Here is a 17,075-nt window from a genome sequence, read left to right as displayed (position 1 = left end):
TGCCAGGCGCCTGCAATTGACAGATTGGCACTATCAGGCCCCAACACCTGACCTTTACAATCTTATCTCCCGCTACTATGACTTTCTCCTCCGATCCAAATTCCACCCATTCATCCTCCAAGGTCCAGTTCAAACACCTCCTACTCTATGAAGCCACCACTAGTTCTCCCTCAAGGGGAAAGTCCCCTCCCTCACGCTTCTGAGTTTCATTTTGGTTTTGTATCCTGTAGCTGGCACACTGTAGGTGCCCCAGCAGTGTTTGCTGTGATGGGAAGTAGTGGGATCAACACCCAGAGAAGCAGTTACATGCAGCAGCTGAGGCAGGGCTAGACAGACCAGACACACTTTGGCAGTGAGTGTCTACAAAGAGCTCTTGGGAGAAGTGGGCAGGAAAAGTCACCCACCAGGACCTGATCCCCCCACTAACGCTGCACTCCGGTGGGGTTACCTGCTGGACTAGCCCCAAGTAAAGAGCATACACTTCCCACATTTGACAAGCCTCCTAAAGCACCTCTCCTCTCCAGGCCGACTTTGTTTCCTTCAACCTCTCACATCTGCTGTGCGCGTTACAGTTTACAAGTGAGAATCAGAACCATTATTCCCGGTGATTCTCACCAACAGCTGAGGGATGCAACGTACAAGGCAGGGGTAATACTTTTCAGACAGGGATTTGGGGCTGGGGGGCCAGTGACTTGTCCAAGGACACTTCCAGGAAGTGTCAGAGCTCTGACTTTGACCCACACCTCCTAACTCCCGGTGCAGTGCTGCTTCCAAGACCCCCGCAGGTATTCTGAGCTTCAAAGGAAAAGGCGCTTAAAAGTGGTTTGTACGTTTTAAAGCACGCACAAGGTGTTCTGTCAGCTGCGGTATGTGTAACTGACAAAATGCCACTCCAGAGGTTTGGGGTCACGTAACCAACACTACCCAGAGGAGCCAGGAGGGCACTTTCGAATCTTCCGCGCACGTGCTTGCCACCTGCAACCAAAAATACCTGGCCTCCTCCGGCAGCACGCTAAAAAACGCGTTGGTTGTTTCTGGCACGGTGGGGCCACTGTACAGCATCAAGGGTATGGTCTCCAGTCTAGCGGAGCCCCACAGCCTGACGACAGGTGTGATGGCGTTACCCCCTACCTGCCCTGGTGCCTCAGTCGGCAGCCAGAAATAGGCGGACGTCGCTTGGCGGTTGGCTGGTGTCGGGGGAGGAGCTGGGGCGGCGTCTTCCTCACGTGACCCGAGCTGCGCCGAGCGCGTCGCTTTACGCCCCGCCGCACCCGGGTCGGTCAAGGTCTGCGCCTGCGCGGGCGCCGGCTTGCGGTCTCGCTCGCTGGCTCGCGTTCTTGCGGGACGCCTGGGGCGATGGGTGAGTGCTGGGCGGGCTGGGGAAGCACTGGGCTCCTCTCGGCTTCTGGCTGGAGAGACGCGCAGCATGGAGAAGGGTACGCGGGGGTGGCCGGCAACCTTGGGGCTCACCCCTGTCCTGCGCGCGCCCCGCTGCTCAGGCGCGCGCCGGCTTCTCTGGCCGGCAACTGCGGGCCCCACCCTGACGGCGAGCGCGGAATCACTTCTGAGCCGCCTCCGTCTCCGTCCTCCCCCGTCTCCCTCCCGCCGCCCGCGTCTGTGTGAGCGAACTTTCCCGGGAAGGAGGCTGTGCGTTCATTAGGGCGCAGGCACTTCCCCAGAGCTAATGAACAGCTAGGGCGGGAAGGTGGCCGGGATTTCCCTGCACTTGGGGAGAGCGGCGCTTGCACCGCGGAGGGGCTCCTGCCCCCCCCTCTCCCGGAGGCTGGGATTCTGGCCTGCTCAGTCGGGGACCCCTGACTCTGGAGTATCAGAGATAAAAGGGCCTTTAGTGACCTTGTCCACTCCCCTGTCTCTTTTTAACAGGTTGGGGAAATGGACGCCTGGAGAACGGTAAGTTCCCCCCCTAGCTTTGCAGTGCTGCTTCTGCGACACCATATTGCAATGCATTATAGGAAACTCAGTCGTACGAGGCTTTTCCGAGACGGGATTGTTGTTAATTGTTAGTTTGTGTACCAGTTATTTGGTGTTACGGTTAGCTTGATGGAGTATGTCAACACTTCAGCTGTATTTACCCTTTTTGCATAACCTTTATTTTGCCCCTTATCTCCCTATACAGCTGGTCTTAATTACCACCTTCTGTTTCTCTACCTGTAATCTGTGAAACAGAAGCCTTGTACTAAATGTATAGTGACCTTGCCACTTTGGGCCGCCTTCGCCCTTGCTTTGAAAGGATTCCGTAGAATCAAAAGGTGCCTAGGACTCGTCAGCTTCCATAGTGGTTCAGGGCACGGGTTAGGCACTTTGAAACAGGAATCACCCTTAGCGCATCTCAGGGGAAAATAACAGTTTGTTAAAGAAAACTCAGCTGTTCTGTATGGGAAGATAAGCTCTGAGAGGAGTTGACTCATCTGCTCTCTCGTATGGTAGATGAAAGTAAACTCAGATTAGTGGATTTTTAAATGGTAGGCATTGCTTTGTATTGTAGTGGCAGGATAGTGTCATAGCCAGGACTAGACCCAGGCGGATCTTGGCCTGATTGCTGATGCAGACCTGCTGACTAGTTAAATTCATACCCTTTGAGAGTTACAATCACCTTCTCCCCAGTTTTTGCACAGAGACCTTTGTGCTGGGATCATAGCTGGATCGTGCTCATCCATGTAGGCTGTAAATTACACTGAGTATTTAGATTTTAGGGTCTTTTCTTACACCACATAAGTTTGACACTTGTAGTTGCTTGAAAGTCAGGATAACTTTGCTTCCTTAAGTTGAGACAGGGTGAGTGTTTTATATAGCAAGTAAGTGTAAAGGTATGGTAAATAAATTTTGCAATAAATTGCAAAGACTTGTCGATGTTAAAGGATTTAAATACAGAGATTAGTTTAGCAAAGAAATTTAGCCATGTTCACAGTACAGGTAAACATGCAAGGTTCTAAACTCCATTCTAAAGAATGCTGTGCGCACTATCCTTCTGTTGCTAAGTTAAGAACCTGTTCATGCCATCCTGGTGTGTAGGGTGAAACTAGAGGAAAAGCTTTAAATATTATGAAGTCTGGGAGGGTTTCATAACATTTCTTTTTCCTACCTAGGCCTATTTTTTAAATCTGAGACTCTCAGTATATAGTAATGTTGGTCAGTAAATGACTGGCTAGTAATAGTCTCCATTATTGCAGACAGTCATGACAAACTAGATGAAGTGACCTTAATTTGGAAAATTTTGGAAAGTAATACAAGTACCACTCCAGTAAAAATCAGAAATAAACAGTTTTTATTGTTCATGTACACAAATAACTTGATTTGTATAGTCAAGGAACATATATAAACAGCTTATAGGTGGTGACTTTAGAATTTAAAATATATCGTATGTGTTTAGTATGTAAAAATGTAATATTTTTTTCATTCACCACTGATCAGAAGAATGAAATGTTTTTGACATTTATAAATTGTCACAATATTGTGTAATTATGTGTACATTAATCTAAATATTTTTTTTTTATTTTAACACTGTTTAATTCTGAAACTCTGAAGTGCAAAGCGTTATGTAGGTATCAAGCATTTCTGTACTAAATTTTTGTTTTTTAAATATTGGTTAATCTTAGATTGGTAAGTGTAATACTAATAAGAGCTTTTAACTTTTGGCTGAAACTGTAAAAAAAAAAAGTATGTAGTAGACTAAATGATAAATAATTATCAAACTCAATACCTTCACAAACTTCTCAGGCATCTGTGGAACATATTTTAAATTTGATTATATTAAGTCCTGAAACCTCAGTACATTAAGGAAGGGAGGGGAGAGAAGGAATGGTTAACATTCTGGGACCTGTTTTTAAAATTCTATTTTTATAGCAAATAACAACACTCAACTGGCTAACTAAAAATTTTAGGATACTTATAAGCAGCTAGAGTAGAGTAAAATAAAATGCTCACTGTCTTAAAAAGTAATGAGTTTTGCTCAAAGGAAAGTGCCTTGAATACAAATTAAGGAACAACAAATTTTTTCAAGAATAAATTGAAATAACCATCTAACTTAGGAATTAGAAGAAAAGCCCAGACAAAGCAGAAAAGGAGATAAGAAAGAGGAAAAGCAAAGTTGCAAAATTTTAAACTGAGAAATAGCAAAACTGGTCATTCAAGAGCTGTTTGGTTCTTTGCTGGGAGTGAGAGGGTTATAAATTAGATAAACTGGTTACTCTGCTCAAGAAAGAAGGGAGCATAAATATACAAGGTTACAAACAATTTTTTAAAACAGCAAGTGCTTTATAAGACTATATAAATCAAACCAGGTTTTATTTTTTATTTTTAAGGAAATCCAATCATTAAAATTGACTCCAGAAGAGAGAACCTAACAGACCAATAACAATGGAAGAAATTGGTAAAGTTATCAAAAAACTGTCATCCGGCAAAACACCAAGCCCAGATGGTGTTACAGGTAAATTTCTTTAAACTCTCAAGGAACAGATCATTTTGATAAGATTTAAATTGTTCCACAGTATAAGGAAGGAAAAAAATCACAAATAGTTTTGTTCTACAAAGCCAGTGGAACATTGACACTGGCAGTTGATGTGAAGATAGTACTAAAATTGAAAACTCAATCTGTTCTGAAAAGTAATGTGAAATTTTAAAATGAAATATTAGTAAATGGAATTTAGCACTATGTTAAAAGAATATTTCACTATGGCCAATTAGGATTCATCCCCATGTAACCAGGGTAAGTAATTACCAAGAAATACGCTAACATAATACACCCGATAAAGACATCAGAAAAGAATAATATAGCTCGCCCTTGTTGGTTGCCTGTTATATTCCGTACTGCTCTCCTGGGTGCCTTACATGTTATTAACTCAATTGAGCCAGCATGTGAGATAGGTGGCATCTCTAATTTATAAACAAGGAGACTAAGCCAGTGGTCCCCAACCTTTCTGGCATGAGGGACTGGTTTCATAGATGAGAATTTTTCCATGGACACGGTCAGGAGGATGGTTTTGGGATGATTCAAGCACATTACATTTATTGTGCACTTCTGTTATTATTACATTGTAACTTGCCACTCACTGATAAGGTTTTGCTATGAGTTTGCAAGCAGTTGATTTATTATGGTCTCTGTGCAGTCCAACCTCTCTGCCAATGATAATCTGTATTTGCAGCCACTCCTCAGTGCTACATCACTGCCTCAGCTCCACCTTGCACAGAGTAGATCCTTTGCGTGCATAGTTTACAGTAGGGTTCACACTCCTATGAAAATCTAATGCCCCTGCTGATCTGACAGGAGGCAGAGCTCAGGTGGTGCTGTGAGTAATGGGGGGCGGCTGTAAATACAGATGAAGCTTTGCTTGGTTGCCAGCCGCTCACCTCCTGCTGTGCAGCCTGGTTTGTAACAGACCATACAGCCCAGGGCTTGGGGACCGCAGGACTAAGCCATGGAGACACTGAGTGACTTGTCAAAGGTCACACAGTAGATGTGTGGTGGAGCTAGGATTTGAACCCAGGCAATGAGCAGGTACCAGAGGCTGTACTCGTAACTGTTACACTGGCTCTATTTCCAGTATCATCTGTATGGTTATCTCAGGAGCTCTCTAAAAGCACTTGAGGCCAGGCATGGTGACTCATGCCTACAAAGCCAGCACTTTGGGAGGCCTAAGTAGAAGGATCGCTTGAGCTTGAGGCCAGGAGATTGAGACCAACCTGGGCAATAACAAGATCCTGTCTCTACAAAATATGCGAAAATTAGCCAGGCGTGGTGGCCCACACTTGTAGTCCCAGCTACCTGGGAGGCTGAGGCAGGAGGATCCCATGAGTTATAGGAGTTGGAGACTGCAGTGAGCTGAGATCATGCCACTGCACTATAGCCCAGGCAGCAGAGCAAGACTCTGTCTCCAGAAAAAAAAAAAAAAAGCATTGGCCAAAGTTCAAGGTAGATTCTTGAGTTAGTGGTGGTGAGCAGGGGTGGAGGTGGTTGAACTTCATTAAAACAAAAATAAATACATTTCCTTCACATGTTTAAAATTCTCTAAGATTATCGGTTGATCATTAGTACTAGAAAAATGGAATCCATTTTTAATGGGAAACACAATTGCATAGTAAATAGTGGGGGACAGGGGCTTAAGTTATAATTGCAACTATACTAATTTTTAAAATGAATATGGAATGAAGTGGGTTTTTTAGCATGATTTGTAAGATGAAATTATATGATAGTACTAGGAAAACATCCTTCACATTTGCAACATATCCTAATGATGAGCAGGGATAGGTGATAAACAGGGAGGGATACTTGGGGGAATAAATATTTTATGGGTCAGTTGATCAGTGAACATTTTCATGTCATGATTTGTTTCCCTCTGTAAACTTGAAACTACTAGGATTTGGATTATGAGCCCTCCCTTTTCTCAAACCTAAAGCCAGCATCATGATTAATGTTAATCTCTAGGAGAGTTCCCACAAACATCAAGAAAAATGTAAGGTTGTCCACTATTACTATAATTTTGTTTGGGAAGTATCTGCCAGTCTGGTAAGATAGAAGAAAGAAAGATGTATATTATAAAAAGAAGGCAAAATTATTTGTGTTATTTTATGTCATGGAAACTGAAATTCACTAAAAAACTGAGAACTAGCGAGAGGATTCCGTAAGTTAGCAGGTTCTTACCTTAATACAGAAGAATTGGTAGCTTTTTCATATACAGATAAAGACCAGTTAGAAGATCAATGGAAAGAAGCAACCCATTCATCGTAATGACCAAAAAGGTAAAATACTTAGATATAAGAAATAGGATCTATGTGAAGAAAATGTTAAATGCTATAACATTTGTAAAAAAAATGTAAGTAAATAGGAAGTAAAATCATGTCCTTGTAAAGTTAAGATTCAATTTTGAAAACGTGACCAGTTTTTAAAATTTACATATAAAGACACTTCTACCATAAAATATCAGTAGGATTTTGGGGAAGAACATGACAAAAATACACTAAAGTTGACCTGAGAAAAGTGAGAAAACCAAGAAAACTATAATTCTGGTGAGAGTAGAGGGGGAAGCTCTACTAGGTAATGAAATATATTCTGATGCTGCAATAGGTTAAAATAGGTCAGTACTAGAGAAGAAATATTAATACTAGACTATTGGTGGAAAAGAATGGAGTGCAGAAAGAAATGGAAATGCCTATGGGTGTTTAAATTATGCAGACCACTGATGAAAACAAAGTTCATCAGCCAGTTCACCAGCCATGTTGGTAATCTCTCTCTCTCTCTTTTTTTTTTTTTTTTAAGAGACACAGTATCACTCTGTCACCCAGACTGGGGTACAGTGGCATAATCAGCTCACTGCAGCCCAAACTTCTGGGCTCAAGTGACCCTTATGCCTCAGCCTCCCAAGTAGCTGGGATTACAGGCATGTGCCATTGTGGCAGCGTTAGCAATCTCTTAATCTTTGCCTCACTCCTTATACTGAAATTCCAGCCAAATTACAGTACAAGTGATAAATGAAACCACAGAAATTCTAGAAGGAAGCCAGGATGACTTGTTTATAATTTGGGGATAACGAAGACCTTCTAAGGAGGACATAAATTCTAGAAGTCAAGATTGATAGATTTACTATCCAAATTAAGAACTTCAGTATCACAAAAATGATGCAGACCAAGTGGGGTAAGTATTTGCCACAATTTAACTAATACAAGCAGGATTGATTTTCTTCAAATCCAAAGATGTTTTACTTATCAATAAGAAAAACAAAGTGCCAACATAAAAATGGTGAACACATATGAAAACTTGTAGTAAAAGAAACTAAAATGGTCAATAAAAATGAAAGATGCTGAATTTTATTCAAAATTTTAGGTAGCAAAATAGTTCATCCAGGCATAGGTATAAGGTTGCCTGTTTAAAAACAAAAAAAGGAAAAATAGCAACTATAAGTGGGAGATAAGATAAATTACATAGTGCAGTCATTCAGTGGAGTACTGTGCAGTAGAGTACTCCAAACACTGAGGATACTAGATTCTAAAATGCATTATTGTACACCTCATTTTTTCACTTAGTGGTGTGTTTTTTGTCTTTAAGATGATGGATAGTTTGGAGGAGGGCAGGGAATGGGGGGCAGGTGAGCATGACCAGAGTCAGGTAGACCGTTCCAGGTGCCTTTGCACTAGTTTAGGTGAGAGACAAAGACCTGAGTAGACCAGCAAGCCTGGAGGAGAGGCTGTCTGTGTATTTAATTGATTTATTGCTTTATTTTCCCATTAGTCACTTCAATACACATTTCTTTTGTGAATTTTTATTTAAATGATTTTTTCTTGTTACTGGATCTATAAACGGCCTAATTCCAAGGAATCTGGTATCTCTCCATTGAGCATACAGGTGACTTCACCTAACTATATTGGTACCTACCAAAATTGAAAATCATTCCTCTCTTAGTTTAAATTGCAGTGGAACAAATTTTCAAAACAGATTTCTTCAAATGAACAAAATGTTTTGGTCCTTGGAGGTGGTGTGGCTCATCTGGTGAAGGGGAGTAGACAGTGAAAGATCTAAGCCCTGCCTTTGCTCAGCTCTCTGGGTACAACCAGGTGACTTTTAATGGGAAAAGAGTTTCCTGACTTCTTTTATTACCTTCCTTAGGGTAGACTTTGGGCCTGCAACAACATGCAGTCACAAGTCCTCTAAACTGAGGGCAAGTTTATCTTTTCTAATAGAAGCGTGACAGCAAGTCAGTTCAAAAACCAAACAAAGAGGCTATAGGCCATAGATTGCACAAATGTTTACATTTTCTTAATCTATATTCTGGGAAAGGGACACACAGATCTTGGTGTAAAATATATATATATGTGTGTGTGTGTGTGTGTGTGTGTGTGTAATATATTTGCTTCACATGAGAAAAATAAAAGGTAGTGTCAGAGGGTCTTGGCATTTTCTTAAGGGTCCTAGCCTGCTTCTCCATCCTCATGGAACATCCCCATTCTTCTGCACCTGCACTGTGCTCCCACAGGACACGCACTAGTAATTCCTCAAAAATGTGATGCTGCTGCTCCTTTAGCTAAAATAGGCTTCACCCTGTGTACATAGCAACACCTATTCAGTTTTCAAAGCCCAGCATTTGTATCCTGTCATTGCCTCCAGACAGCTAGTTAATGACCCCCTCCTCAGTGGGACCTTGATACCTTGTACATACTTCCATGATTGCATTTATTACCCTGCAGTCTGAGTATATGCGTGTCTTACCTCCCCTGACATGCATTTTCATTCTAACCTTGAAAGGTGGATTGTATTGGCCTACTTTATTAATATGGAAACTAAGGCTCAGGGGTGAAGCAGTTTACTTTTGGTCACTTTGGAACTTTCTCATCTGTCTGTCACTGAAGGCCTTTGTAGTCCTGATTAGACCTTCATTATTGTCATCTCTAACTTTATTTCCTAAAAATTTACAATTTTTTGTTATGTGGATAAATTGTATCATGCTGAAGGTCAGGACTTTCAGTATACTTGTCACTAAAATAGTGTACATTGTACTCGATGGTAGACTTTCATCCCTCATCCCCTCCCACCTTCCCTCCTTCTTAGTTTCCAGTGTTCATTACAGCTCTTTATGACCATATATATCCTTTGTTTAGCTCCCACTTACAAGTGAGAACATGTGGTAACTGTTTCTCCATTCCTGAAATATTTCAGTTAGGATAATGGTCTCCAGTTCCGTCCAGGTTGCTGCAAAAGACATTATTTCATTTCTTTTTATAGCTGAATAGTACTCTGTAGTATATATATGCCACAGTTTTTTAATCCATTCATCAGTTAATGGACAATCAGATTGGTTCTGTATCTTTGCAGTTGTGAATTGTGCTGTGATAAACATTCTGGTGCATGTGTCGTTTTGATAAAATGACTTCTTTTCCTTTGGGTACATACCCAGTAGTGGGATTGCTGGATCGAATCGTAGGTCTACTTTTAGTTCTTTGAGGAATCTCCATACTGCTTTCCGCAGTGGTTGTACAAGTTTACATTCCCACCAACAGTGTATAAGCTTTCCCTTTTTAGCACAACTGCACCAACATCTATTGTTTCTTGACTTTTTAATAATGGTGATTCTGACAGGGTAAGGTGGTATCTCATTGTGGTTTTAATTTGCATTTTCCTGATAGTGATGTTGAGCATTTTTTTGTATGTTGGCCATTGGTCTATATTCTTTTGAGAAGAGTCTGTTCGTGTCATTTGCCCACTTTTTGATGGGGTTATTTGTTTTTTTCCTGCTGATTTGTTTGCATTCTTTGTAGATTCTGGATATTAACCCTTTGTCAGATACACAGTTTGCAAATATTTTCTACCATTCTGTAGGTTGTATATTTACTCTGTTGTATTTCCTTTGCTGTGCAGAAACTTTTTAGTTTAAATCCCATTTATTTATTTTTGTTGTTGCTGTATTTACTTTTGGAGTCTTACTCATAAATTCTTTTCCTAGGCCACTGTCTAGAAGCATTTTTCCTACATTTTCTTCTAGGATTTTTGCGGTTTCAGGTCTTACATTTAAATCTTTAAGTCATCTTGAGTTAATTTTTGCATATGGCAAGAGATAGGGATCCAGTTTCATTCTACTCATGTGGCTATCCAGTTTTTCCAGCACTATTTATTGAATAGGGTGTCCTTTCCTCAGTGCATGTTTTTGTCTCCTTTGTCAAAAATCAGTTGGTTGTAGCTATATGGTTTTATTTCTGGGTTCTCTCTTCTGTTCCATCAGTCTGTGTGTCTACCTTTTATACCAGTACCATGCTGCTTTGGTTACTATAGCCTTGTAGTATAATTTGAGGTCAAGTCATGTGATGCTTCCAGATTTGTTCTTTTTGCTTAGAATTGCTTTGACTATTTTGGGTCTTTTGGTTCTGTATGAAGTTTAGGATTATTTTTTCTAGATCTGAGAAAAATGTCATTGGAATTTTGATGGGAATTGCTTGGAATCTGTAAATCACTTTGGACAGTATGGACATTTTAACAATGTTGATTTTTCCAATCCATGAGCATGGAATTTTTAAAGTTTGTTTGTGTCATCTGCAATTTCTTTCATCAGTGTTTTGCAGTTTCCTTATAGAGAACTTTCATCTCCTTTGTTAAGTATATTCCTAGGTGTTTTATTTTCTTTGTAGCTACTGTAAATGGTATTGAGTTCTTTATTTGGCTCTCAGCTTGACTGTTACTAGTTTGTAGAAATGCTACAGATTTGCACACATAATTTTGTAACCTGAAACTTTACTGAATTTATTTATCAATTCTAAGAGTCTTTTGGTGGAATTTTTAGGGTTTTCTAAGTGTAAGATCATATTGTTGGCAAACAGGGATAGTTGGACCTCTTCTTTCCCGATTTTGGATGCCCTTTCTTTCTTTCTCGCCTAATTGCTCTGGGGTGGACTTGCAGTACTGTGTTGAATAGACGTGGTGACAGTGGTATCCTTGTTTTGCTCCGGTTCTTGGGAACGTTTTCAACTTCTCTCCATTCGGTATGATGTTGGCCACAGGTTTGTCATATATGGCTTTTATTATTTTAAGATGTGTTCTTTCTATGCCTATTTTGTTGAGGGTTTTTATCATGAAGGGATGCTGGTTTTTATCGAATGCTTTTTCTGTATTTGTTGAGGTAATAATATGGTCTGTTTTTTAATTGTTTATGTGATGAATCACATTGATTGATACGGATATATTGAACCATTCTTGCATCCCTAGGATGAATCTCACTTGATCATGGTGGATTTTTTTTTTTTGGATGTGCTATTGAATTTGGTTTCCTAGTATTTATTGAGGATTTTTGCATCTATGTTTATAAGGGATATTGACCTGTAGCTTTCTTTTTTTATTGTGTCCTTTCCTGGCTTTAGTATCAGGTGACACTGGCTTCATAGAATGAGGGAGAAATCTTTAACTTCTGAAAATAGTTGAATAAATTGAGACAAGTTTAACTTGAAAAACATGAAAAAGGAGAATATAGCAGTATAAAGTTAGAAAATTTAGATAAACCACTCACTTTAGCTTTTTTAATATGTATATGTTTTGATAAAAATAGGATTGTGCCATAATACTGTTCATAACAAAAGCATTCTCCTTTTTTGTTTGCTTTTTTCTGTAACACTATTTATTCATCAAATAAAGGACTCACCATTATCTACATTTTATAAACACACTAAAAATTGAAACTTGATGCCATACTGAACCTTAAATATTTTTTTTTTTTTTTTTTTTTGAGATGGAGAATTATCATTTTTTGAGACAGGGTCTCTGTTGCCCAGACTGGGTGGTGTGATCATAGCTCACTGCAGCCTCAGACTCAAGTGATCCTACCACCTTGATCTCCCAAAGTGCTAGAATTATAAGCGTGAGCCACTGCACCAGGCCTAATACGCCTTTATTTCTAATGACTGTATAGTGTCTCATCATTTGGGTACATCTTCATTTATGTAATGTGTCCGTTGTTGAGCATTTAATTTTTAATATTTGCCATTAAGAGTTGCTGGGACTATCTTATGGTTGAATCTTTGTGTATATCTTGTGTAAATCATTTTCTTAAGCTGTATTCTTAGAAGGAAAATTATGGCTGTGTGTGTGCGCCAAGTTTTATGCTACCTATCTGTGGCTCCTGCAGATATAAGCTCCTCAAGCACTGATGCTTTCTGATTCTTTCTGTGCGTCAGTTATGCGCTCTTAATTTACCTTGACAGTGATTATGTTTCTCTTTAATATCTTTTGTCCTGAATGTTTAGCAGTTTACAGCAACACGTGTGTGGTATGGGAAGGAGAAAATATAAGGAACTTGACAGTTTGTTGTCATCAAAGACTTAGATGGTTCATCTGCCCTATTTTGGTATTTTATTTCCCCATTAAAACACTTAAATGTGGTTAGAGTTGCTTTTGCCTCTTGGCTGTCGTGAGTTGTGCTGCTATGAACGTGGGTATATAAAGTCTTTGAGACTCTCCTTTCAATTATTTTGGATATATTCCCAAAAGTGGGGTTGCTGGATCATATCTACTATTTTTAATTTTTTGAGGAACCACCATACTGTTTTCCATAGCGATTGTACCATTTTATGAACCCACCAGCAGTGTGTAAGTGTTCCAACTTCTCCACATCCTCACCAACACTTGTCTTTTTCTGGGAGGGTTTTGATAGTGGCCATCCTAATGGGTGTGAGGTGATGCCTCCCTGTGGTTTTGATTTGTATTTCTCTAATGATTGGTGATGTTGAGCATTTTTGCAATTTGTATATCATCTTTGAAGAAATGTTTGTTCAAGTCAATTGTCTATCTTTTAATAGGATTATTTGATGTTTTGTTGAGTTGTAGTTAAATGTGATCTCTTACATGTTGAGGAATTAAAATCAATTTAAAGATATTTAGGCTGATATATCTAAAATAGAAATGATCACGTTGTCCCCAAATAAAGGTGATTTCCAGGACCATCCCTGGAATGTAGGAATTGTTCTGGATGATTCAACTATTTGGATCTGTTTGTTTGGGGGGTTTTTTTGGTGGTGGTGGGGGTCAGATTTAGATAGCTATCAGGGAAAGATATTGCATTTCATGGAAGCAGATGTATTCCAGGGGTAGGACTTTGTCTTAGTTCCACTCATAAGCTAAGCCTATCTATTTAGGCTTCAAACATTTTTCAGCAGTATCTGATGTAGCCACCTCTTATCCCAGGGCAGCCTCCCAGAGTCATTGCCATCTGTGGTATGGTAGAGAGATGTGAACCTTGGAGTCTGTCAGACTTCATTTCAACTGGTGTCATTCCCACCAGTTACTAGCTGTACGTTGGACAAAGGAGAATATTGGTTTTATTTATTTGTAAAACTGGGAAAAATAATTACTTTATGGAGTTGTTTTGAGAATTAAATATATGAAAGTATAGTGCATAATACATACCCGCAGGCCTTCCTTGACCCCATTCTCCCACACCTCCACCTCCCAAAATACGTGTCTAGTGTCCCTTACCAGTGTACTCACAGCACATATTTATCATAGAAGTATCACAGTGTGGTATAGCTGTTTACCTTGGCAAATTCTCCTGTTAGTTTATGAGCGCCTTGTCTTTGAATCTCTAGCACTTAGCAGAGGACCTAGTTCATAGTAGGTACCAAATTAGTATTAATAGAAAGAATGAGTACGTGTCTTGCTATTTTATTTCTCACAGGAAGGACTTCGAGTCTATTTCAGTAGCACAATGGATACGTACTGTTATGTAGCATAGCCAATGCTTATGTACTAGTCTAGTGGCTCTCAAAATTTTTTGGTCTTAGGACCCATTTATACTCTTAAATTATTATGGGCCCCAAAGAGCTTTTGTTTATGTGGATTGGTATTCAGGGTCTTAGGAATTAAAAATAAAGATATTAATTAATTTTAAGGTAATGATAAACCCATTACATGTTAATATAACACATTTTTATGAAAAATAACTATTCTCCCACAACTTTTTTTTTTTTCATAAGAAGAATGTTTTACAGTTTTCCAAGTCTCTTTCGTGTCTGACTTAAAAGATAGGTGACGTCTCATATCTCCTCCCGCATTCAGTCTGTTGTGGTAAGTTGTTTTGGTTAAGGTATATGCCAACAACCCAGCCTCACGTAGATATCTAGTTGGAAAAGGGAGGACCTCCTGGCCTCCCAGAAAGATCTGAGGGCCCTCCAGGAGTCCTCTGAAAATGCTTAGACCACAGATCTAGGCTAAAAAGGAAAGTGTAGTACTGTCCAAAAATTAGAGGAGGGATTGGGGGAAATTCCATGTGTTTAGCTCTCTACAAAAAAGATTTAACTTGCAAATCAAAACCACAATGAGATATTACTTAACTCCAGTGAGAATGGCCTTTATCAAAAAATCCCAAAACAATAAATGTTGGCATGGATGCAGAGAGACAGGAACACTCATATCCTGCTGGTGGGACTGCAAACTAGTGCAACCCCTGTGGAAAGCAATATGGAGATACCTTAAACAGATACAAGTAGACCTGCCATTTGATCCAGCAATCCCATTATTGGGCATCTACCCAAAAGAACAAAAGTCATTCTATAAAAAAGACATCTGCACCCGAATGTTTATTGCGCACAATTCACAATCGCAAAGATGTGGAAACAACCCAAATGCCCATCAATACATGAGTGGATTTGTAAAATGTGGTATATGTATACCATGGAGTATTACTCAGCTATGAGAAATAATGGTGAAATAGAATCTCTTATGTTCTCCTGGATAGAGTTGGAACCCATTCTACTAAGTGAAGTATCCCAAGAATGGAAAAATAAGCACCACATGTACTCACCAGCAGATTGGTTTCCCTGATCATCACCTAAGTGCACATTTGGGAATAACACCAATTGGGTGTCGGGCAGATGTGGGTGGAGAAGGGGATGGTGTATACCTACATAATGAATGTGATGCGCACTGTCTGGGGAACGGACACGCTTGAAGCTCTGACTCGGGGAGGTGGGGGGCATGGGGCAATATACATAACCTAGACTTTTGTACCCCCATAATATGCTGAAATAAATAAAAATAAATAAATAGATTTAACCATTTTATTATTTGTAGGTTGAAAAAATTCTTCATGAAGAATAAAAATCTGAAGCAACATGATGGATTCAGAAGCTCATGAAAAGAGGCCACCAATTCTAAAATCTTCAAAACAAGATGTATCACCTCACATTACAAATGTCAGTGAAATGAAGCATTACTTGTGTGGCTGCTGTGCAGCTTTCAACAATGTAGCGATCACATTTCCTGTTCAGAAGGTCCTTTTTCGGCAGCAGCTGTATGGCATCAAAACCCGGGATGCGGTACTTCAGTTGAGGAGGGATGGATTTCGAAACTTATATCGCGGAATCCTTCCCCCGTTAATGCAGAAAACAACTACACTGGCACTTATGTTTGGTATGTATGAGGATTTATCCTGCCTTCTCCGCAAGCATGTCAGTGCTCCAGAGTTTGCAACCCGCAGCGTGGCCGCAGTACTGGCAGGGACAACAGAAGCAATTTTCACTCCATTAGAAAGAGTTCAGACATTGCTTCAAGACCACAAGCATCATGACAAATTTACAAACACTTATCAGGCTTTCAAGGCACTGAGATGCCATGGAATTGGAGAGTATTATCGAGGCTTGGTGCCCATTCTTTTCCGCAATGGACTCAGCAATGTCTTTTTTTTTGGCCTTCGAGGTCCCATTAAGGAGCATCTGCCTACTGCAACGACTCACAGTGCTCATCTGGTCAACGATTTTATCTGTGGAGGTCTCTTGGGTGCCATGTTGGGATTCTTATTTTTTCCAATTAACGTTGTAAAAACTCGCATACAGTCTCAGATTGGTGGGGAATTTCAGTCTTTCCCCAAGGTTTTCAAAAAAATCTGGCTAGAACGGGATAGGAAACTGACAAATCTTTTCAGGGGTGCCCATCTGAATTACCATCGGTCCCTCATCTCTTGGGGCATAATCAATGCAACTTATGAGTTCTTGTTAAAGGTTATATGAAAAAAATCATCAGTTAAGTGCCATTTATCAACTGAATGTCTAAGAAGAATGCAGTTTGGCCTCTTTCCTAATTGGCCAACTACAAGTTGGTGTCTTAAGTCCAGGCCATAGTGAGTTATGGCCAAAGCTGTTTTCCTTAAGCATCAACAAAAACAGAATAAAAGGTTTCATTGGGAAAGTTTAAGGGTTTTTTTGTTTGTTTTGCTTTTTTAAAATCATTATCTAAGAACTATAGGGCCAATTACCTGCTAAATAGCTGTCTATCTGATGGCCTTTGACAGGAAACCTAATACCCAAGATATGATTCCTTTTCTCAAAATAGTCTTTAAACCTTCTGCATTGGAACATACGTGGCCAGGACCAGCCAGGGAAAAGGCCGTTAAGGTCCCGGGATTTCTCAAGCTTACTCTGTTGCTCCTCGTGTTGCTTCTCTGCTCTCAGCAGTTACAATGGGTAGTCTTTGTCAAACTCAAGCATATGACAGAGGGGCAGAACTGAAGAGAAACAGCTCATTAGGTATGGACTTTCCATGATAAATTGCTTGTACTGGTTTTAAAAACTAAGCACCTGTTGCATAGTCATTATCT

At 40.0% G+C, this 17,075-nt stretch overlaps 1 protein-coding gene across 1 annotated transcript; it reads left to right on the top strand.

Annotated features, from left to right (window-relative positions):
* Nucleotides 1-1,328: 1,328 nt before the first annotated feature.
* On the top strand, nucleotides 1,329-16,723 carry SLC25A51 (solute carrier family 25 member 51). The gene is made up of 4 exons (XM_069474456.1): nucleotides 1,329-1,360; nucleotides 1,885-1,911; nucleotides 4,323-4,447; nucleotides 15,554-16,723. The coding sequence occupies exon 4, from the start codon at nucleotides 15,595-15,597 to the stop codon at nucleotides 16,486-16,488; it is 894 nt and encodes a 297-aa protein (XP_069330557.1). The 5' UTR covers nucleotides 1,329-1,360; nucleotides 1,885-1,911; nucleotides 4,323-4,447; nucleotides 15,554-15,594; the 3' UTR covers nucleotides 16,489-16,723.
* Nucleotides 16,724-17,075: the final 352 nt, after the last annotated feature.

This window comes from Eulemur rufifrons, chromosome 7, assembly GCF_041146395.1.
Source record: "Eulemur rufifrons isolate Redbay chromosome 7, OSU_ERuf_1, whole genome shotgun sequence".
NCBI classification, from domain to species: Eukaryota; Metazoa; Chordata; class Mammalia; order Primates; family Lemuridae; genus Eulemur; species Eulemur rufifrons.
Note: the sequence above shows the minus strand (reverse complement) of the source record. Positions and strands in the feature narration are given on the sequence as shown.

Bases quoted from the DNA above. Each gene is read 5' to 3' on its own strand.
- SLC25A51 (XM_069474456.1), top strand. From the start codon at position 15,595: ATGATGGATTCAGAAGCTCATGAAAAGAGGCCACCAATTCTAAAATCT.